Source organism: Lepidochelys olivacea, assembly GCF_965140295.1.
Source record: "Lepidochelys olivacea isolate rLepOli2 genome assembly, chromosome: 7".
In the NCBI taxonomy this organism is placed as follows: Eukaryota; Metazoa; Chordata; order Testudines; family Cheloniidae; genus Lepidochelys; species Lepidochelys olivacea.
The window spans coordinates 6,280,366-6,303,228 of NC_140417.1; the positions used below are offsets into that span (position 1 = coordinate 6,280,366).

At 47.2% G+C, this 22,863-nt stretch overlaps 1 protein-coding gene across 5 annotated transcripts in view; it reads right to left on the minus strand.

Moving 5' to 3' along the window:
- The window catches only part of ADAMTS9 (ADAM metallopeptidase with thrombospondin type 1 motif 9), a 141,401-nt gene extending 119,238 nt beyond the window's left edge, over positions 1-22,163 (minus strand). For 2 of the 5 annotated variants that reach the window (XM_084633185.1, XM_084633184.1), the window contains exons 1-4: positions 21,981-22,152; positions 21,700-21,757; positions 20,663-21,039; positions 17,704-17,866 (exon numbers count right to left, since the gene is read on the minus strand). In XM_084633185.1, the coding sequence (XP_084489311.1) occupies positions 17,704-17,866; positions 20,663-21,039; positions 21,700-21,757; positions 21,981-22,079 (697 nt within the window). In that variant the 5' untranslated portion in view covers positions 22,080-22,152. Of the gene's footprint in view, positions 1-17,703; positions 17,867-18,657; positions 18,782-20,662; positions 21,040-21,699; positions 21,758-21,980 lie in introns of those variants that run through there. The other 3 variants (XM_084633186.1, XM_084633187.1, XM_084633188.1) reach the window with 3 other exon arrangements.
- Positions 22,164-22,863: the final 700 nt, after the last annotated feature.

Consider the following 22,863-nt stretch of genomic DNA (forward strand, 5'->3'; position numbering starts at 1 on the left):
GACTCCTACATGTACAGGCAGCCAGGGCGCTCCCCTCTGCACATGGTCCCTGCCCCAAGCACCCCCCACCTCCCATTGGCCAGAAACCATGGCCAATGGGAGCTGCAGGGGCGGTGCCTGTGGACTGAGCAGCGTGCAGAGCTGCCTGGCCGCGCAGGAGCCGGAGAAGGGACATGCCGCTGCTTCTTGGAGCTGCTTGAGGTAAACACCTCCCAGAGCTGCACCCCTGAGCCTCACCCCGTGCCCCAACCCCCTGCCCCAGCCATGAGCCCCCTCCTGCTCTCTGAACCCCTCGGTCCCAGCCCAAAACACCCTCCTAGACCCCAAACTTCTCATCCCCAGCTGGAGCCCTCACCCCCCGCCGCTGCACCCTACCCCACCCCGCAGCCCCCTCCTGCAACCTGAACTCCTCCTTTCTGGCTCTACCCCAGAGCCCGCACCCCCAATCAGAGCCTGCACCCCCTCCCACACCCCAACCCCAATTTTGTGAGCATTCATGGCCCGCCGTACAATTCTATTCCCAGATGTGGCCCTCGGGCCAAAAAGTTTGCCCAGCCCTGCAGGGAGAAGACAGCACTGACAGGTGTAACCCAGACTGCATGTGTGGATTGGTTCACAATATGGTTTCCTGTGGTTTTACAGGTTAGCTGAACCTTATTGGTCTGCAGCATTTCTGTGTTAAGGTTCTGCAAAGTCCTTAGATCCAAGAAGGAGAAGAAGCAACAGGGGATGGATCACTTGATGATTTCATGTTCTGTTCATTCCCTCTGGGGCACCTGGCACTGGCGGAAGACAGGATACTGGACTAGATGGACCCTTGGTCTGACCCGGTAGGGCCATTTTTATGTTCTTGTGTTAAGTAATTTTTTTTAATATAACAATGAGTTACAGTTCAGGGGATAGGGAAGTTTGGTACTTGCTGCCTTATTCTTGTTATTAGAAGATGCAAGCTTAGAAGTAAGTGAGTAGGGCAGTTGTATTTGTGAGACTATATAGAGGGCAGGGGAGGGTTGGAGGACTTCATTTTTAGAATTTAGATGGAAAATATCAATACTGATTTTAAAGCTTTTTTATTTGTATCAATTTAAATGTTCACAATTGTACAAAATTATGGGTTGTAAGGATTTGTTTTATTTTTATCTATTTTAAGCATTCACAGTTGCAGAAGCTTATGGGACAAGGGGGTCAGACAATTATTTAATGATAGAGGAGGTTGAGATTCAAAAAGTTCAAGCTTTATATCTGTTCAAACACAAATTGTCAAATATACACAGTAAATAGCCTTAAAATCAATCTCTCATACTTTCTCAAGCAGCATTTTTACCGATCTGTAAATTTCTATCATCGGTGGGAACATTTTGTCACTGATGTGTGTGTGTTTGGTGAAATTGTTGTTTACTGACATTTATGGCTGATTCTTCCATGTCTCTCTCTATAGGCGCACCAGAAAAGCACCAGTCAGTCATATTTACACACTGGGTATTCCAATCTCGTTACTGAGGACTTGTCTTCACACACAGTGCTTCAACTGCACAACTGGAGCTTAGTGAAGATGTTACTATGCCAACAAGAGAGTTTCTCCCGTCAGCATCGCTAATCCACCTACCCAAGAGGCGTTAGCTATGTTGATTGGAGAAGTCCTTCCATCGACATAGTGCTGTCTGCATTGGGAGGTTCATAGAATCCTAGACTTTAAGGTCAGAAGGGACCATTATGATCGTCTAGTCTGACCTCCTGCACAATGCAGGCCACAGAATCTCACTCACCCGCTCCTGTAACAAACCCCTGACCTATGTCTGAACTACTGAAGTCCTCAAATCATGGTTTAAAGACTTCAAGGAGCAGAGAATCCTCCAGCAAGTGACCCGTGCCCCATGCTACAGAGAAAGGTGAAAAACCTCCAGGGCCTCTGCCAATCTGCCCTGGAGGAAAATTCCTTCCCGACCCCAAATATGGCGATCAGCTAAACCCTGAGCATATGGGCAAGATTCACCAGCCAGACACCAAGGAAAGAATTCTCTGTAGTAACTCAGATCCCACCCATCTAATATCACATCACAGGCCATCGGGCATATTTACCGCTTATAGTCAAAGATCAATTAATTGCCAAAATTAGGCTATCCCATCATACCATCCCCTCCCTAAATTTATCAAACTTAGTCCTGAAGCCAGATATGTCTTTTGCCCCACTGCTCCCCTTGGAAGGCTGCTCCAGAACTTCACTCCTCTAATGGTTAGAAACCTTTGTGTAATTTCAAGTCTAAACTTCCCGATGGCCAGTTTATGTCCATTTGTTCTTGTGTCCACATTGGTACAGAGCTTAAATAATTCCTCTCCCTCTCCGGTATTTATCCCTCTGATATATTTACACAGAGCAACCATATCTCCCCTCAGCCTTCTTTTGGTTAGGCTAAACAAGCCAAGCTCTATGAGTCTCCTTTCATAAGACAGGTTTTCCATTCCTCGGATCATCCTAGTAGCCCTTCTCTGTACCTGTTCCAGTTTGAATTCATCCTTCTTAAACATGGGAGACCAGAACTGCACACAGTATTCCAGGTGAGGTCTCACCAGTGCCTCGTATAACGGTACTAAAACCTCCTTATCTCTGCTGGAAATACCTCTCCTGATGCATCCCAAGACCGCATTAGCTTTTTTCATGGCCATATCACATTGGCGGCTCATAATTATTATGAGCTAATAATTCCTCATGTGGAACTGTATCAAATGCCTTACTGAAATCGAGGTAAATTAGATACACTGCATTTCCTTTGTCTAAAAAAATCTGTTACCTTCTCAAAGAAGGAGATCAGGTTGGTTTGGCATGATCTACCTTTTGTAAAACCATGTTGTATTTTGTCCCAATTACCATTGACCTCAATGTCCCAAACTACTTTCTCCTTCAAAAATTTTTCCAAGACCTTACATACTAGAGATGTCAAACTAACAGGCCTGTAGTTACCCGGCTCACTTTTTTTTCCTTTCTTAAAAATAGGAACTATGTTAGCAATTCTCCAGTCATACAGTACAACCCCTGAGTTTACAGATTCATTAAAAATTCTTGCTAATGGGCTTGCAATTTCATGTGCCAATTCCTTTAATATTCTTGGGTGAAGATTATCTGGGCCCCCAGTTTAGTCCCATTAAGCTGTTTGAGTTTGGCTTCTACCTCAGATGTGGTAATATCTACCTCCATATCCTCATTCCCATTTGTCATCCTACCATTATCCCTAAGCTCCTCATTAAAGACTGAGGCAAAGTATTTATTTAGATATTGGGCCATGCCTAGATTATCCTTAACCTCCACTCCATCCTCAGTGTTTAGCAGTCCCACTTCTTCTTTCTTCATTTTCTTCTTATTTATATGGCTATAAAACCTTTTACTATTGGTTTTAATTCTCTTTGCAAGGTCCAACTCTACATGGCTTTTGGCCTTTCTCACTTTATCCCTACATGTTCTGACCTTGCACTTTTCACTATTAAATTTCATCCTATTACTATTACTCCAATTTACAAGGTAGCTTTCCTTGCTGATCCCTCCCATCTTCCACTCCTTGTCGGCTTTCTGCTTTTTCTTAATCAGAAGGTTGGTGTAACTACCCCTTACTCAAAGGTCAGTGAACTACCCCTGAGCAACATAATTATACTGACATATGTTTATAGTATAGTACCTGGCCCAACAAACTAAGCACAGTCTGGCAAGACAGCGACTGATTTAAAACCACTCATGTACTTTGACAACAATGAGCTGTTATCTTAACCCAGCCAGAAATGGGACACTTTGTAAAAAAAAAAAAAAAAAAGTGAAACACTAACTGCAATATACTGCTCTCAAGCCACGCATAAAACTCCCAACAGCAATTGTGCATGCAGATTGAGAATGCCATATGGGCCTAAAGCTGTTAATATCTAACTTGTCACCATTAAGATGACCACCAAAGGATAGAAATGTTGCATACCTCTTGAATAGATCTACATACAGCAGGCTAATTGAGCAGAAGTGAAACACTCAGACATCACCCAGAACACCATAAATTAACAAAAAGAAAAGGAGGACTTGTGGCACCTTAGAGACTAACCAATTTATTTGAGCATAAGCTTTCGTGAGCTGCAGCTCACTTCATCGGATGCATTCCGATGAAGTGAGCTGTAGCTCACGAAAGCTTATGCTCAAATAAATTGGTTAGTCTCTAAGGTGCCACAAATACTCATTTTCTTTTTGCGAATACAGACTAACACGGTTGCTACTCTGAAACCTGTCATAAATTAACAGTGTGGGTACAATAAAGGATATTACCTTACCTATCTTGTCTCTCTAATACCCTGGAACCAACTCTGTAAAACGTAACTTAACAATGGCAAGCTTACTCTGATAACATGGAGAGCAATGAAAAACTCTTACATTTTGAGCTATAGGAAGAGTGTGATGTTTTGCATTTGTCTACCACAGTTGATATATCAACAGAGAACAGGAAGCAAAATATTTGTTTGGCAATCTCTCAATTCCTTGCAATAACTGGAAAGCACTTACCTACACATGACAGTAATTAGATGGGTTTAAGAAACAAGACATTGGCTTATTCACAATAAAATCCAAGTCCCAATGATGTGATGGATTTTCAAGTGCCTGGCATTTAAAGCCAAGCCACCACTAGATTAATAATTCAAGAATGAATGAAGCTATCCTTTGTACAGCTTCAACAGTTGATATTCATTTAAACGTGGTCAAAGAACTAGTCTAACAATTTCCTAACACTGGCTCTTTAAACCATGTCTGTTTCTGATATAAATCTCCCCACTGTATTTTCCACTGAATGCATCCGATGAAGTGAGCTGTACCTCACGAAAGCTTATGCTCAAATAAATTTGTTAGTCCCTTAGGTGCCACAAGTCCTCCTTTTCCGTTTTTAATGATTGCTTTAGTTTAGCAACCACCCAGTACAGTACTTGATGGATCTAAACTCTAACAATTAATTTTCACTTGCAACAGGAAGGAAGAAATGAAGCCAACAGAAGGATATAAAGACCCAATCCTGTAAATTTCATTCACACAAGCAAACGACATGGGCCTTGTACATTGTGCAGTCATTTACAGTGGTGCAAATTGGAAGTAAAATGCTACCATCCTGGTCTGGTAGCATTTTAGATTTACTTTGCACTCAGTTTGGCCAAAGGATGATTCAAAGACCATTGAAATTAAGTCAATGGGACTCTTTCCATTGAACTTAATGGACTTTGGACCAGTCCCAAAGGCAATGGAGAATCAGGCCCTATAGGAGTACTGTGACTGATTGCATTAGTAAGGATGACAGGAGTAGACCCTGGGATTGCTTTTGAAGTAGTAACTATTGTTATGCTAAAATCAAAAATTAAAAGAGTGATCACTTGTCCCTAATGGCTCTAATCCTTTCCACTTCCACATTAACTTGCCCTTGGGACTAGAAAGCATTTTGCACAATTAAATAAGGCATGTGACAATGAAAGCAATTCCAGTTCAAGTTCATGAAAGCTGGGGCGGGAAGGGGGAAGGGAAGCAGCTTCTTAGCTAACAGTATTAAAATTCCCTCCCAGGTTTAAAAAAAAAAAAAGTACTTTTAAACTAACTTATTATCAAATGCAATTTGAATACATAAACCAGGTGTTTTAGTACTTAAGACTTGCTATTTGGTAGTTAGTCTATAAAGTCTCTATAACTGCTCTGACCCAGCGAAGCAGATGCTAAAGCTAAAGTTAGGAAGTTAATTATTGCACACTTTCATAAAGCTGAGCAAAATTTAACTGAGTTCTCTCAAGGCGGTTAAACACCTTGTGACCTGACTCCCTGGAACTGAGGTTGTTAGGGAGAGCTACAGTCAATTCACCCTTGCAGAATGGCTTTGTATATGTGGTTTGGTTTCAATATACAGGGCTGATCATGCTACCCACACTCACATGAAGTCCCAGTGAAATCACTGGAAACACACCTAGGAGTACAGGCTATAGAATCCAACCCTGTTGTTCTAACTCTCAATAGGAGTTCTAAATCCAATTGCTACCAGTGACAATTATGCAACAAAAGGAGAATAGACCCTTACAGTGAACTTCAAAACAACACAGCAGTGTTTTAAACAGCCCTTAGATCCTCTTTTTATTTACCTCCCTTTAAAACCATCTAATTATTTCAGAGAGTCTTTTCACTGAAGTTCATGAAAGGTACTAATGAGAACACAAGGAAAACAAAACTCCTCTCTCTGCTCAGTACACAGGTACAGTACACAGGTGGGGAGCAGTAGCACAAGCTTTGCAATATTGCAAATGACAGGTTTCAGAGTAACAGCCGTGTTAGTCTGTATTCGCAAAAAGAAAAGGAGGACTTGTGGCACCTTAGAGACTAACCCATTTATTTGAGCATGAGCTTTCGTGAGCTACAGCTCACTTCATCGGGTGCATACTGTGGAAACTGCAGAAGACATTTATATATATATATATATATATATATATATATATATATATATATACACACATATACACACACCAATATATATATATATATATAATGTCTTCTGCAGTTTCCACAGTATGCACCCGATGAAGTGAGCTGTAGCTCACGAAAGCTCATGCTCAAATAAATTGGTTAGTCTCTAAGGTGCCACAAGTACTCCTTTAATATTGCAAATGTGTCTCAACCCTGACCTCATGGGGCCACTGCTTGGAGTGAGAGGAACAGTTCAGATTCCATGCCAGCAGAGTCCTCTGCCTCTCTGAGGCTGCTAACAGGGGGTGAATTTTTGATTGCGGTTTCTGTGATGTGGATACCAGAATTAGAGGGAGACCCGGACTTTCATTTCACAAACACAAGCATCGGCCACTGCCATCTTAGGAGGCATCTAAACCAGCCACCTATAGATGGAAGAGGCTATACTCCATTACTAACCCCCTGATCCATCCATCCGTCCATCCACCCCAGATTTCAAGAAACATGCACACTTTTTTTACTGTAATTTTTGAAGATTTCCCTTTGGATCTCCCGCAGCCCACTGAGAAATCACATGCATGGTGACAGGATAGTAGCTGTATTTATAGTCCCAGTCTAGAAAATACAGTGTGTTCTGTATTCGGATTAAGCAAACCAAAAAATCCTACCTTATTCAAATGATGGGCATTCACTGAACTGTCATAGAAGACAAACTCAGATCTTTCCCTTTTAATAACATCAAGGCAAATTCTCTGTTACACCGCAGTGTAAATCTGGAGTTACTGTAGTCAATGGATTTATTCCAGATTTACACCAATGTAACCAAGAGCAGAATTTAGTTTTGGTGATGGAAGTTTGTTATGCTGCTAGGATGACAGCTGGAGATGGAGGAGTGAAATGAGGGGGGAGGTGAGGGGCTTGCTTGGTAGCATATTCTGACAATCAAGCCTAAAGGCAGAATTAATGTTAACTCCACAGGATGTTAACTCCACTTCCATGACTATGGACCCAGAGAATTGTAAATTGCTACAGTAGGATATAGAAAACAGCATTTATAGACTGGGGGGTGGGAGTGAAGAACAAAAATGAAACGGGAAATGAATGATCAAACCCAAATAAGAATCCAGTGAAAAATAACATTCTACGTTCGTTCATACATACGAGACAAAAATGATAATTGTCTGATTACTACTGGCACAGCAAACCAAAGAAAGTTCAAATACAAGTCAGTCTGAGCTTGCTTAGCAGTGTATAGAGCTAAATTAGATCTAAAGTCTTTAACGGCAAAAGGATTCACTAAAAATGTACAGATTTAACTTATAGCGTATGTGCAGACAGAAGTGTCATACAGCAAAACCATATAATACAGCACACCATTCACAGGCATGTTAAAGCCGGGCGGAGGACGGAAATCCCATTTCACAAAGGATTTGGAGATTTCAACATTTGTCTTTATTCCGATTAGGAACAAAACCAGAAACTTTCTAAATTCTCCACAAAAGCAAAAATTCTGAAAAAAAAACTTTGTTTCGATTTCACCTTTTTTATAACACGCGCAAGGATTTTGAAACAAAAAGTCGTTTCAGACTGAAATATCGAACTGTGCCGTTTCTTGAGATGTCTGGGTACAGGACTAAGACCTCACGGCCCAAGTTCATCTCCTTGTTAATGGGCGTGGCTAATTTTGTCCCACTCAGATCTTTTCAGTCTCTGCACCTGGGTATTTTGCTGGGTGGCAAGACCAAGCAGTACTATATTCTGACCATCAGAAACATCCAACCCAGAAGCATCTGCCTCTGAGGACAGTTGCCCTGCTGGTCCTGAATCCTGGGTTTTCTTCTTGAAACATATCAAGCATGTTAACAGCTCAAAGCACAACAACATTTAATATCGCTCCTGCAAACGTTACACCTTCCCGTCTACGATGCTTGATTCCCGTGCTATGAATTCTTACGCACTCAAGCGGATTCCTGCAGGCAGTGGGCTAACTGCCAGCTAAACGGGAGGTGTGGGGGGGGCATATAGACCTTCACAATTACCACAAGTCCCCCCCACCCCTTCCACCCCAGACAGGGCAAATTTGCTGACATCCCTCTCCCCAACAAAAAGGGTCTATACCACATCCCTCCCCTCTATCATTCCCCTTTCCAAATGTCTTGTATCTTCTCTCAAGCCCCTCCCCAAGGCTCCCGAACGCCCACATCCCTTCCAAAGACCCTTGTGCCTCTATCCCCATCAGCTCCCCTCCTCTCCAAGCTGTGCCCCCCTCCTCTCCTCACCAGACCCCCAGGTCTGAGTCACCTCCCCCACTTCTCCTCTCTCCTACTGGAACCTCGTTCATGGGAGGGGGAGGTGGACTGGGCTCAATCTTTCCTGGGGAGTCAGCTCAGGCCCCTCGCCTGGGCCGGCTCAGCACTCAGAGCCAGTGGGCAGGCAAAGGAGGGAGCTCAGCCCAGCTGGCTCCTGAAAGCAGCCTGGTGCCCGCCCAGCCGGGGGACAGAGCAGTGCCCAGTGGGCCCAGCTGCCTCCTCCCAGCCCAACCCGACCCACCAGCAGAGACGCAATTGCTGAGCTGCACTCTGATGCAGCCTCTGGCTGTTCCCTCAGCTGCTTCCCTCCCCTTCAGAAACTGTCTCCACCTGCCCAGTAAAATTAAGCTGCGCAGGTGCCATTCTACTATTCCACGACCCCCCCCCCCTTCGTTCCCCCTCACTTGGGCCTGCTATTAACCAACTGGTTCCTTTGCATTTCCACTGGGAGCGTGAGGAAGGGCCCATCCTCCCCGAATTTCTCCTCTTCCTGATGCCTCTGCCCTGATACAGGCACCTTTTCCTGCCCTTCCTGCCGGGTTCAAGTTCTGCCGGGCTGCCCGTCCGGGTCTTGCTCTGCTGAGCTGTCATTCCAATCTCGAGCCACAAGGAGGCAGCGGTGGGTGGGCTGAGCAGAGAAGAAGCCATATGCCTGCTCGGGGACACAGAGGGCTGCTTGCAGTAGTAACGGGGCTCCAGCAATCTAGGCTCCCAGGGGCCCAGCGTCTGTCTGAGTGCGGGGCAGCAGGAGGTTGCAATCAGCAGGCAGCAGGGGAATGGAGAGCGTCTGGGATTATTGGGGCACTCCTGCCAAAACTCATGAGTCAGGCCCTACACAGTCATGGGGTTGGCTTAAAAATAATAAAGGTTGGAGTCTTTTTATAGACCTCCCAATAGTCCCGAGTTTCTCGGGACTGTCCCTCTTTTACCCCCATGTGGCCCTTGTCACAGTTGAAGCTGGGAATGTTTCCGGCATTCAGGCCACCTGGGCGGGGGCATTGTGAAAAGGGGGCAGGTTGGGCCTGACCCCCATTTGAGAGGGCTCCCAAACCCAGTGGTATTGCAACCTGGTGCATAGGGTCATGGCACCACTCAGGTTTGGTTCAGCTGCCCCTCTTTTTCTGCCTGCGGAGAGGCAGCTGGGCCAAATTTGAATGACACTGCGCCCTGCTTTAGCCACTAGAACCATTGGGAGGTATGTTTTTATTTGCCTTCTGGGTTCACGTCAGGCTTTTCTTCACAGCCACAAGGGCCAGAAGCTTACTTCTGTAAGAAAGGAAAGCTGAGATTGCCACCTAGTCACAGGACTCCAGGAGCTGGGGCTTTAAAACACACAGCCAATATTGTGAGACTCACAACAATACTGCAAGCTAGAAACACAGAAGCAGAGATGGGAATGATTCCTCAGGGATGAGTGGGATTGAGAGGGATGAGTAAGGTTGGGATGAGGAAAGATCCTGTGGGAAGAGACACAATCCTGAGATATGGAGGCAGGGGTAGGGGATGCCAGGAAAGGGGAGATTTGGACTCTAACAAGTCACATATAATCTCATTACCCTGAATCAGGTGTCCATTTAAAGATCTTTCATTGGCATACGAGACTAATTTTCTCTTTCACACACACACCTTTTGTGTGTATCGGGTGGCTAGCCGCAGCCTGAGGCACATCCTAAAGTTGAACACACCCCATCATAAAAATCTTACAATCAAATATTGTGACCCCAGTTTCCCATCGCACAAACACCGGTTTACAGTCTCTCCTGTACAAAGGAAACGGAAGATCCTCTACCCTCTCCTATGACAAGGCCCCCACCTAGTCATCCCTCAGTCTGAGCCTCTCACCTGTGGAACCCCAGCCTCCCTATAAGCTTGTGAGGAAATATGGGCTTTGCAGCAGGCCCATAAACTTTAGAAATCCAGGCTCCAGCAGACTCAGGAGGGGCAGTCACAGGCCCATGGGAATGGCCTGACTGTAGCTACTCCTGCCCATATCAAGGGAGCGCCACCAGTAATCTCAGGGAGAGAGATTACAACAGAATGGATGATGGGAATGGAGGGTGCTCGGCACATTACAGGTGCTTGGCATCATCTAGGATCAGGTCCAAAATTAACCCAGGCTTAATTGTACAGCGATCTGGTAGTGGAGGCCAGAGTACAAATGGCCCCAGGACGCTACGTGACTCTCCAGTGTTATGTTCAGCAGGACAGACCGTTAAAAGCTACTTTGAAAGTGTAATGTATTACAAATTACTCATGAATGTATCTGAGAATCGGTGACATGTTACTGATTATTTCAGTGTCATGTGCGTCAGCTGCACAGCGAGTCATATTTTGCACCATGACTCTTGTGGCATCATCAAAAAAGGACACATTTTTCAAGGAAAAAAAAGAATCCACATAATATTCGGTCTACACAGTAATAGGTTACTTCTGTGGACTAGGGTATAGAACCACTTATGATATAAACTGATTGAATCCAATAGAGCTATGCGATATCAATGTGATAACCGTACATTCAACAGCCTTCACCTTTGGGAACTGCAGGCATTCATCGGGCCAGAAGTCTGGGAAGCGTCAGTGTCCTATGAGATAAGGACGACACTCAGCATGACTGCAGCAAAAGCTGCCTCTCTATTGAAGAGATGAGCAAATAATTCACAGTTACTTTGCATTTCACCTTTTTCAAATGAGAAGTTCTCAGATGCTAGAGCTAGCGAATGTCTTCGGAACGTTCTTGTTTGTTTTTTGGTGCTCTGGGAGTTAGCTATCCAAGTCGAGTGGTGACGTTTCTGTTTGCTGAATCACTGTAGCTAAACAGCCAAGCAGGAATTTAGAAGGTTAAGTCGAAATACGCAGGTCAGAATTTGGGACTTCGCATTTGTGACACTTTTGCGTTCGCTTTCAGGAGGTGCTAGAATATTCTACGCTCGAGAGCGGCTCCTAAGGAGCGTTGGTGCAAGTAAAGCTTGGGGACTTGTAGGGTTGTGGAAACTGAGCAGAAAAGGTTGCAACATAACAGTATTTCCTCTCCTCCTCTTATCAGTCCGTGTCTGCAGGGGGCTCTGCTGGAGCAAGTTCTGCCTGTTCTCCCACAGCCCAGGGCTCCTCTGTCCTGCACTAACCTGAGAACTGCTCTCATTTCTTACCACCATAATACAAATAGCAGGACGGCCTTTTCCTGGCTCTCTTTCAAGATGGGGAGGACTCTGATCATCTTCTTATCAGTGTCACACCAATGAGGTGAGTGTCGCTGTTTCATCGGAGAGTTTTGCCCTGGTGGATGCTTCTGCTTTAACAAATGTCATTACAGAGCTAGCCCTCAACATGACTTGTGACTGCCATCCAAAACCCAGTGCAGCTATTTCCCAATCCCCAGGCAAATGAGTGGGAGGGGCCTATTATCCTAGCAATGAAAGTGGGGTCAGCAGCCAGTGCTCACATTTGATCCTTGTTCCTACAAATGAGAAAAAGCTTCTTATCTATTTCAGCCACAGCCTGAGTCTGTTATGCCAAATTGAAGGAAAAACGAGGTGTAGCTGGGAGAGTCTGTGCTAAAGATTTTTTGGGTTTTTTTAAATGTGAAGCTGGAAAGAAAACAGAAAAAGCATAATGAAAGGTCACGTGGTAAGAGGATAGATATCAGAACACAATTGGGATGCGAAGGAGGAAAGAACAGAAACAGCTAATTCAAAATATAACTGTTGCAAGGGGTTTGTAGTAAAAGCTGTAAGAAATGGACAAATCGGGACTAAATAATAAGCAAGAACAATATGGAGAAAACAAAACATAGCAGATAGGTAGAATTATAACAGAAAGCTTCAGACAATCTGTAAAGCATGAATGGATAATACTAGCAAAAGATCAGAAATAAATTAACCAAAACTGACCAAAAACACACCTCAGGAGAGATATAAGAGAGAGAAGGAAAGAAAGGTAAGCAGCAAAAAACAGATAAAGATGAAAAGAAAACACCGGAGAGAAATAAGGAACCCTACAGCACAGAAGGGGTTGGCTTCCTATCCCTCACTTTCTGAAAGCAACAAATCATATGGGTTGTTTGAGCATTGGCCTGCTAAACCCAGGGTTGTGAGCTCAATCCTTGAGGGGGCCATTTAGGGACCTGGGGCAAAAAATTGGGGATTGGTCAGGGGGTTGGACTAGATGGCCTCCTGAGGTCCCTTCCAAGCCTGATATTCTATGAAATTAAAAATTTCAATAGAGGCAGTAGGCTGGAAGGGGAAAGCCACAGATATAAGCACAACTAATTAGTTTGTGTGATGTGTACAAGCATACAGGTGTGTTTGGAAAAAAATGAATATGTTAGAAGTCACGTTCATCCAACCCCCTCTGGGAATGGAATGAGAGATGAACCAAACTGGTTTATTTATATAGTGACCGTGAAGTAATACCCATAGCTGGACTAAATCAAGACTGGATGTTTTTCTAAACAATATGCTCTTGTTCAATCAGAAGTTGTGCACTTGATGCAGAAATTATGGGTAAGATTTCCCGGCCTGTGTCATGACTAGATAGTCGTAGTGTGCTCCCCGCTGACCACGAAATCTATGAATCTACAGAACTTCTTTGCCTTAGGACCTGCGAGTGTACACTGGTGAGCGTACAGTTATCATCAAGTCCATTGGGTGATCTCTCAAGTGATTATAATACTGATTCTCATTCCTTTCGACAGCAGCGGCAGACCCTCCCTCCATTGAACTCAGGAAGCTCAGCTCTCCGCCTTCAGTGGGCAGTCTCCTTTTTTGAATTAAAATGACCTTTTTTTAAACTCTCAATCTCCACCTCGCTAATCGGGACCTAGGGGAGAGTTTTGTGGGAACACTCTGCTGGCATGAAGCAGGGAGAGCGAGCAGGGCTACTACGGGTAGCATGTCTAAGCAGCGCCCCCTAGTGGTATTTAAAATCCACCCTGGCCAGTCTTCATTTTTTAAATGCTGTTCAAGCAAGTCTAGCTAGTTAGTTATTGTGCCAGAGCCTAGGGGGGTATAAATCAGTGGAGGAATTAACCTCAGCAGGTCACCCCATGTTCAAGAAAGATGAATTTAAACTGGAACAGGCACAGCAAACAGCCTATAGAATGATCAGGGGAATGGTGGGCCTAATCTTAGGAGAGGAAAGTGGAAGAACTTGGCTTGTTTAGCAAAATAAAATAAATAAATAAATATCAGAGAGGATAGAATTGCTCTCTATAAATACATGGGAGTGGGGGGAGGGAAGAGGGTAAATACCAGGGAGGGTGAAGGGCTACTTAAGCTAAAGGACAGCTTGGCACAAGAAAAAATGGATATAAGTGGGCCATGAACAAATTCAGGGCGGAAATCAGAAGAAGGTTTCTAACCATCAGAGGAGCGAGGTTCTGGACCAGCCTCCCAATAGGAGTTTTGGGGGCAACCAACTTTATTAGTTTTAATAGAGAGCTGGACAAAAATATATGAGTGCGACTGTAAGACAGGAGGATGGTAGGAGGCAGCCCTGGGGCTCACTTGCAGTTTATGTCTTATGTTCTGAAAGCTCATGCTTCAGGGTTTCAGCCAGTCACCTGCAGGGGTCAGGAAGGGATGTTTTCCCCTAGTGTACGGGTTTTTAACTCCTTCCTCTCAAGCATCAGGAATGGCCTCAGAGGGAGATGACACATTGGGTGGGATGGGCTCTGAGCTGGCACCAAGCATTCTCTCTCTCAGGGGCTTGGCTGGTTGGTCCTTGCTCAGACGCTCAAGAGTCTAACTGATCAACAAATGTGGGTCAGGAAGGCATTTTTCCCCAGGTCAACTTGGCAGTGACTTTGGGGGTTTCTCACCTTCCCCTGCAGCGTGTTGGTGTAGGTCACTCGCCAGGATTATCTGGGTAGATCTCATTTAACCATTTCCCTGATATTGTGGGTGCGTTGGACACTGGTGCCTCCTATTCTCTGGCACAGAAAAGTCTAGTCTCCTGAAAGCTGTGATACTTCGGTCTCACTCTGGCTTTGGGGTTTAGTGTGCATGTGCTGGGAGGTGTTGCTGGCCTGTGATATACAGGAGGTCAGACTAGATCACCTTAAACTCTGGGACTCTATTGTGATGGCCGAAGGAAGGGAAGGGTTAGTGAGGGTACAAAGTCCCCCTCTTAACTCCCGATCTACTCTGGCAGGAAGCAAGACACAGAGAGAAGGATATGGGACAGGCCAACAGTGAAAGAACAAGGAGAAGCTGCTATTAACAGCATCATAACCCAGGACCTCAGCATAACTACAACAGCTCGCTACACTGAACAACAGCAAAGCCTGGGCAATAGTTTATTATAACACACATCATTAGTCCAGTAACCTGTATGGCAGAAAAGCTGTGTCGTGGTCACAAGAGCCTATACTGCATTTATCTAAAAAGCATAAAACGCAGCTACTGTATAAGAAACTGCTAATTAAAATGTAGCAGAACCAAAAGACAAATATGCCTGCATTCCCTAGCTGACCTGATCAAGTGAAAACTAATAAGAGTAATGATAAATGCTTCATGGAGATCGCTGGAAATGAAAGCCCCTACTTTATCCATCAATCATACCTCAGGGGGAAAAACTTTTCGCAGACGCTGACAGATGTCTACAACTACTTCATTATGCTAAGAACACTCTTGGAGCTGGGCTAAGCCAGAGATGGAGGCGGCTCCGGGAGCATACGGCAGGGGCTGTGCAGTGTGCAGGGGCTGGGTACAGTGCCCTCAGCTTGCCTGTCATGCGGAAATTGTTTCTGGGCGCAAGAGCCTCTAAAAGAGAGAGATTTAACAAAGCCACAGTCCTGCAAAGGGGTCTGCCCACGCAACGCTCATTGTAGGTTTGGGGTCTACGTCTTTCCTGGGGTTGAATTTCCGCTTTGGGCGGATTTCCGGTTTCCCCATTAACTTGCAGCACAAATGGACTTTTCACATGTTGGCTGCAGCCACAGTATAAATTTAATGTCATCTACAGATCTCAGGTACAATGCAACTGAGCTCATAAATTCTAATGAGATCATTTCCTTTTCCCCCGGCTTATGTGAACGCGGCAGTTTGCCCAAAGGTGGCTCCAAACTGACTCCTAAAGATAAACTTGAGAAATGTTGCTGGGCTTCACATTCTCCCTGAAGCCATCTGAGCTACTCTCTTGCCTCTAGAGGTGATGGCGGTGGAAGAATATGGGTGAGCCAGTGGAAGGAAGTGCATACACCCTGTGCTTTCGCTGCTATTTCAATGTCCAGAGTTAACAACACAGCACCTGTCACCAGCACAAGATTCACTTAAAAATTGTTGAACCAGAAATGGGGGACGGGCAGAAACATGCTGCCGATTTTGGGTCCTTTGAACCTTATTATTTGGACAGAGCTTTAACTTATTGGGCTTCTCTTTTTCCAGACCGTGTGGAGCAATAAAGAACAAGCAGCAAAGGAAAAGGGGAAGCACAGCAGATTAGCAGAGGACAGAAAAAGACCTGGATAATTAAGCAGAATAATACAGCTTGATTTCTTGAGAAAGCTAGTGTAGCACGAACACCTGGCCTGAAACTATTAGATGCGTCAGAAGGTTGAACTATTTATGATCACTGCACAAAGGGAAAGACCCTAAATTGTTTTCAGGGCCTTTCCGTCTACCTTTGATTCAATGGGTTCCATGATCTGCTGGTCCGTTCCTCCAAGGGTTACTGGTGAATTGTGCCAGATTCCATGTTTCTTTCCAACTGTTCTGAGTCTCCTGCATCTGATCTCAAAGAAGGGAGCAGAAACAGCTGGAAGAGAGAAACCAGAGTGGCATAGTCCAGCAGCAACCCTTGGAAGAACAAACAATAAAAGCCTTGTGAGATGTACCATTATCCCCCCCAACGTGTGTACACGTGTGTGTACCACCATGCTTCCATTACCATGAAATCTATCTTGGTCTTTGATCAGTGCCTTGGGACATCTCCTTGAATCACTGTGTCACATACCAGGTCTAACTATATCGACTTACATTTGAATTGCAAAACCACTGCCTACATCCTCCCTCCCTCAATGAGCCACAAGTGTAAAACACAGTGTAATTCTGTAGAGCACTAATACAATACAAACGCATCACAAAACAGTCCAAAGCAGATTTTCACTGTGTACATGCTAACACATACAAGCGGCCAGATTCTGCGGCTTTTACTCACATCAAATCATACCTTTACTCCATGAGTAACCCCACCTACTTGAAGAGTAACCATACCACTCAGCCTGAGAATGGTTGGCAGATTCATGCCCACAGTGTTTAGGTTGCAATATACCACACAAGAGGCATCTGTAGATTTAGTACGCCAAGGAGTGGCGCCCGAACATGGGGAGAAAACAGGAGACCCAAGAAGAAATTAATTAGTGAAAACATTAAGTAACCTCTGCCAAGGAAGAGGAATGGTTGGGAGAAGAGACTAGTCACTGCATTTTGGACCAATTCAGGTAAGGAGAGATGGGGCCTAGAAAGACCATGATGGAAGGAATTTTTGCAAGCAAGATGACGCAAGTTGAAAGCACAAATGAGTTTCAGCTGAAGTGCAGGAAAAATTGTGTATTTTGGAGCTTATGGTTAGGAGGGAAGAAAAGTATGGTGGTACAGACACAGAAGCTGTTTAAGGCACAAGAGCTCAGAGATGACTACTTTACCTCACAGTAGGCACGATTGGGATCAACGGTGGCAATGGAAGTGGTAGAATTTGGCCTTAAGGTTGACCTTCTGAAGTTAGAAGTCAAAGACAAGATGTACCTCACCTGAACAATAGCAGCAAATGATCCCCAAAGCAAAGAGCACCACACCTAGATATTCACAACAGCCCCTTCGCTGCACGTCCACAATTACTTCTAGCCCAAACAGTGCCAACGTCCTTTCCCATATCACAGTAAATGGTTTATAATTCAGCAATGCAGAATCATGGAAGTGACTGTATGGGGAGTAGTCAAAGGAATACCTGAAGTATCACAAGTGTGCCTTTCCCCTGGTGAGTCTTTTTGAGGTGCAGTGTGTCTGTAGACCACATGTGGCTTATTGTGCTCTTCTTCATACTCTTGTCCATCAGGTGACAGCAGCGGCTCTACAAAATAGTCCCCATCGTGAGACCTGAATGTGCCTAGCTGGGAGCGAAGAGAGAGACAGGTGGTCAGCTTCCAGTGGGAGCATGCTAGAGACTAGGCCTACATAATTACCATATAAAACGGACATGGTAACATGCAGAAGTTTCTAGGGCATTTACACTTTCTAACCATGTTCAGATTGGCAAGCAACCCCTACACCTGCGGTGGCTGAAAGCTATGGGCCCAATTCTGCTCCATTGAGTAGCACTTTACTCTGTACACTTTATTCCCATTAAAACTTGGGAGATTAGTAACTTACACCACGAATACCCACCAGGAGTAGAATTCAGCCCTGTGTGAAGAGAGGACACATATTAGATCCAGTTCTTCCTTGAGAGATGTTTGCAAAATTACTCCTGATCTCAATGGGAGATGCTGGAGTGCATCTTCGGGCAGAGGTGGGCCCTATTATGTTCTGCCCTCTCTGTTTCTCATACATAAAATATGCCAAGAACAACTCTGAGCAGAGACAAGCTGAGCGTGGCATCCAGTAGCTTGGAGGAACTCACCTGGTGAAGATACTGCCCATGAGAGGATATCAAAGCTTCTAGCCCACATGACTGTGGAGCAGGCCATGGGGAATGCCACTCCCAGGCAAAAGTACACCATCGGACAAAAAGGTAGAACCGTAGAACCATAAGGCTAGAAGGGACCACAAGGGTCAGCTAGTCTGACCTCCTGCCAAGAGGCAGGTACTTCAAGCGAACTGAGCACAATCCCAGGTCTGAGCATCAGCTGCCGGCCACGCAAGACACATGCACCCTGGCCTTCCGCAAAGCGCATCCACCTACCTCTCCCGGGACAGGTATGCTAGCGGCAGCCGGTCCGGGACCAAAAGGGGGCAGGCAGCAGCTGCACCCCATTCTCCCTGGGCAACCCCTTTAACCGAGAAGGCTGTTGGTGGAGGCTGCCCAGGAGATGGAAGGTATCAACACAGTGCCCAAGGGCTCTGGACTAACTCCCGCCCTGGCCAGTCTCCCACGGGTCACCCCCGCCCCCCCAGCAAAGACGGATCAGGATCATCCTTGGACAGGGCTCCCTACTCATGGCTAAGCTCCCCCCCAGGCAAGCTGAGGGCACCCAGAATGCCCACAGGGCTCCTGCCCTATGCTCCTGGAGCCGCCTCCATCCCTGGCTTAGCCCAGCTCCCAGGGAATGAGCCCCAGCTCAGGGGAAAGCAGCCAGACAAGCCCTCCTCCCTTGCAAGCTTCCTGCACAGCTGTTTGTGTTGGCGCCTTCTCCCTCCCACAGCGCCTTCCCCAGGCTGGAGCCGGGAGGATGGAGAAGGCGTCTTGCCATCTCCTCCGGCCTCCTTAAATCCCCAGCAGACCTGGCTCGGGACTGGCCAAGTGCCTTGCACCTCCTTAAGGTCGTCCCCGGGACGGGAGGGAGAGCGAGCGCGTGAGGCGGCCCGCTTGGCTGGTGGGGTTTAGGGGAATTGAATCCCCCCCCATCTCAATCTGGGGAGCGGCTCACAGGCGTGCCGGGGGGAGGGTGCAAACACCCCCAGGCCCCGTGCTGCAGGCAGGGCACTGACTGCTGCTGGGCTTCCTTGCAGCTCCCGCCCCGGCTCCTTCGCCTCCGCCCACCAAACTCCGCACGGCAACAACCAGGGGACGCTGCCGGGAGCGCACAGCCCCTGGGAAAGTGCAGAAGTGGGGGGGGGGGCTGCAATGGGGCTCCCCGGCAGCAGCGGGCAGCGCAGCTCGGCCGCCCCGGTGAGTATTCTGGATCCCGGCTGCCTGCTGCGGAGGTTTGGGGTTTCTCTTCTTTCCCACTGAATTGGGGGGGGGGGTGGCAGAGCTTGGCGGACTGGCCCCCGAAGCCCCCTCCCGCACTGGGTGGCAGTTTTGCCAGGACCGGGGACTGAAGGAGTCAGGTGTAGAAAGCAGTGGAAGTTTGGAGACACCCCCCCCCCCAACACCTGCAAGCTTTGCCGGGGTTTTGGGGGGTGCCGCACCAGGGATCCAGCGCCCGCAGCCCTTCCCTCCAGGTCGGGGGCAGACGCGGCTTAATTGCCCCTGGCTGCGAGCCCCCCCCAGCTCTACTCCTCGCGGGCAGAGCGGACGGCCAGACCTTTGCGACTCCTGCGAGCCAGGCCCGCTCGCCCGTCGGGTGACCGGGCTAGAGAGGCCTGGGTTGCGGGGGTTTCACTCGAGGTGTGATTGCGGGGGGGGGGGGCAGAACGGGGGTCTCCCCCCCCCAGACCCCGGGTGGCTTGCTCCACCTTAAATGCTGCTGGCGTCCGGTCAGGAGGCACCGGCTCGTGTTGTGAGCAGCCCCCGGGGTGACCCCACCTCCTTGCTTCCGCTCCTGGCCACCGGCGTGTGAAAAAGTCCCTGCCCCCGGTGACCTTCACAGAAAGCAGGGCAGCCCCTCCCCGAAGCCCCAGGAGAGGCTCCGGGTTCGCATCCCGCTGTCACTCGGGGGCTTTCAGTTACTGCCCTGGCTCCTTTGCAACCGGAGACCCAGCCCCTGGCAGGGGAGAGCCCCTGGCAAGATCGTCCCGGCTTAGAAAGCAGAGGGGACCGGGGCACGTGACAATCAGTGAGCTCCTGGACACCCCCCCAAAAAAAACTTTCCCTATGGAGCGGAGTTTTACTCCTCTTTAAGCCAGAGAAGCTGTGTGGCAACAGGAGGTAAACCATGGCAAGTTTTTAAAGGCGCAGAGGACTCCGCATCAAGGTGTTTCGTGTAAACACAAACACCTGGGAGATAAGGATTTAAGAGGCCAAGCTCGGACCTGGAAAATCCCTAGACGCAGCGAGGAAGGAAGGTGGAGGGGAAGTCACTCACCATCCCTGAACACAGGCTGATGACTGCAGTGTGCTGGGGCTGGGTATTCACATGTCCTCTATAAAAACAGTGCTTAACGTCGCTGGCCTCCTGGGTGTAAAACTTGGTCTGGTTAACCCCCGGTTCTCCGAGGAGGCTGACCGTGAAAAGTGGCGCAATAAATCCAGAATGGGCCGTGAGGTTGAGTAGAAACTGCTCCCCAAAGGCGGAAAGCCTGTAGTGTGCCGAGGAGGAGAGGGCGTCGGTGGCCCAAGGGTCAGAGTTAATACTTCGTCTCTTTCTTTTGAAGTGTACGTGCGTGGGAAAGGGGGCTCCGAATTCGTTCACACGGGTGGGAGTGACGATCTCGAACTCGCGTAGTTTCTCCAACAGTTGAGCTGCAAAGAGTAACACAGGCACATGCCCTGTAAAGACTCGCTCTCTGTCAGGTCAGGCAGGGCATGGCTTTTTCACACACACTTATCCTGGATGAAAGCAACAAGGCCTGACTTTCGGGGGGGGGAGGGATATAGGTAGCCATACTTACAAACCCAATCAATGCATGGCAGGAGCACCTAGAGCCCAATCCTAGACCAGGACCCCCACGGAGGTAGGTGCTGTACAAACACACACCAAAAAACAGGACAGTCCCTGCCTCCAGCAGCATCAGAAAGAATCCTCTTCTATAAACCCACCAGGGTCTGCCAGTGCCAATTGCCCAAACCCTGCACCCTTCCTCCGCTTAAAATGGGCTTCTAACTTCAGGCTATTAGGAGCTTCAGAAAGGCTTCAGGAAAAAGAACAAGACCATGTCCAGCTGCTTCGGCACCTTCCCCGCCCCCCCCGCCCCAGTGCACCGTGTTTTCACAGCCTGAGAAAGGCACACAACTTTGTAAAGTTCTTGTAACTGACGACAAGCAAAGAGAAAATCAATGAAAGCGATACTGCAGGGTCGTAGAACCCCCCCCCCCCCCCATTAAAATGAGATCTAAGAAACAGCCCAACGAACTGGAAACTTCCCCTGAATGAGCTCGGGGCGCCCAAAGCATCTTTCTTACCTTGTCTTGGATGCAGCTTCTGCTTCCTCGGTGCTGTGGTGGCTCCTTTGAAGGGGTCCTGCAGAAAGAGTGTTCCTAATCCCAGCGCCCACAGCACTAGCTGCATGGTGGTGCCTTAGCAGAGAGCAGCCTTCCCCCTCCCCCCCCCTTTTAATTCCACCCCCCACCCCCGCCCCGGCTCCTTCTCGGAGGAAGAAAAACTTCCGAGCGCTCCCCACCCCCCCCACCCCCCCAACTTCACTTTATTAGAAGTGGGAACCGCTCGCATCCGATTTGTTCACCCTGGGCTCTGCTGTGACCACAACGGCCAGCGGAGAGAAGATCAGCAGCAGCAGCAGGAGGAGGAATAATCGCGCACGGGGGATCGGACACACCAGCATAGTGCAGCGAGAGGGGCTCGGGAAGGAACAGGGAAGAGCCTGCTGCACTTTTGGTGGGCTGCTTTTTCCTCTCCCCCCCCCCTTTCTAGCCGGTGCCCTCGGAGTTCTTGGGAACCAGCTCAGCAGACCGGAGGGGGGCGGTCTCCGGCAAAGCAAATGCCCAGAGCCCGCCCCTGTGAAAGGAGGGCTCCTCCCTGCTTTCTTCCCATGTCACTTTCTTCCCTTCCAAGGAAGCTTTTGATTCTGGTGTCCCAGGAGAAAAGACCCCTGTCCGATTCAGTACCTAGGCCAGGACTCCTTGCCCTGGGAGGAGGGAGAGAGATTTACAATAAACTCAACGCTGCAGCAAGAATCACACTGTGAACTAAACTCTACCACTGTACTTTGTTCCCTGTTGTGCACTCCCCCCCCCCCTTCTCAACTTAAAGCTGATCAGGAGAATCTAATGATTCCTTAAATCTTATTTGTTCTTCTACACCTAGTTACTTTAGATTTCTGAAAAATAGTTGCAGCTCTGATAGGCTTGTATCAGTTCATCCCTCCATGGATTAATAGTTCATCTGAAAAAGAAACCCTGTATTAACTGCATTTGAAGGAGTGAGAATAAGCACCTCTCCCTTTAAAAGAAATAAAAACAGCAAAATGAAAGTGTCAACGACTAGTCCTTGTAAACAAACTCATTGCTTTACTTTTGTTTATTGAAAGCACAAGAATGTTAAAAATTCAATTAACTTACCACTTTTGATGCTGTTTGTTTTCTTGTACATTTCTCAGAGTTAGGATA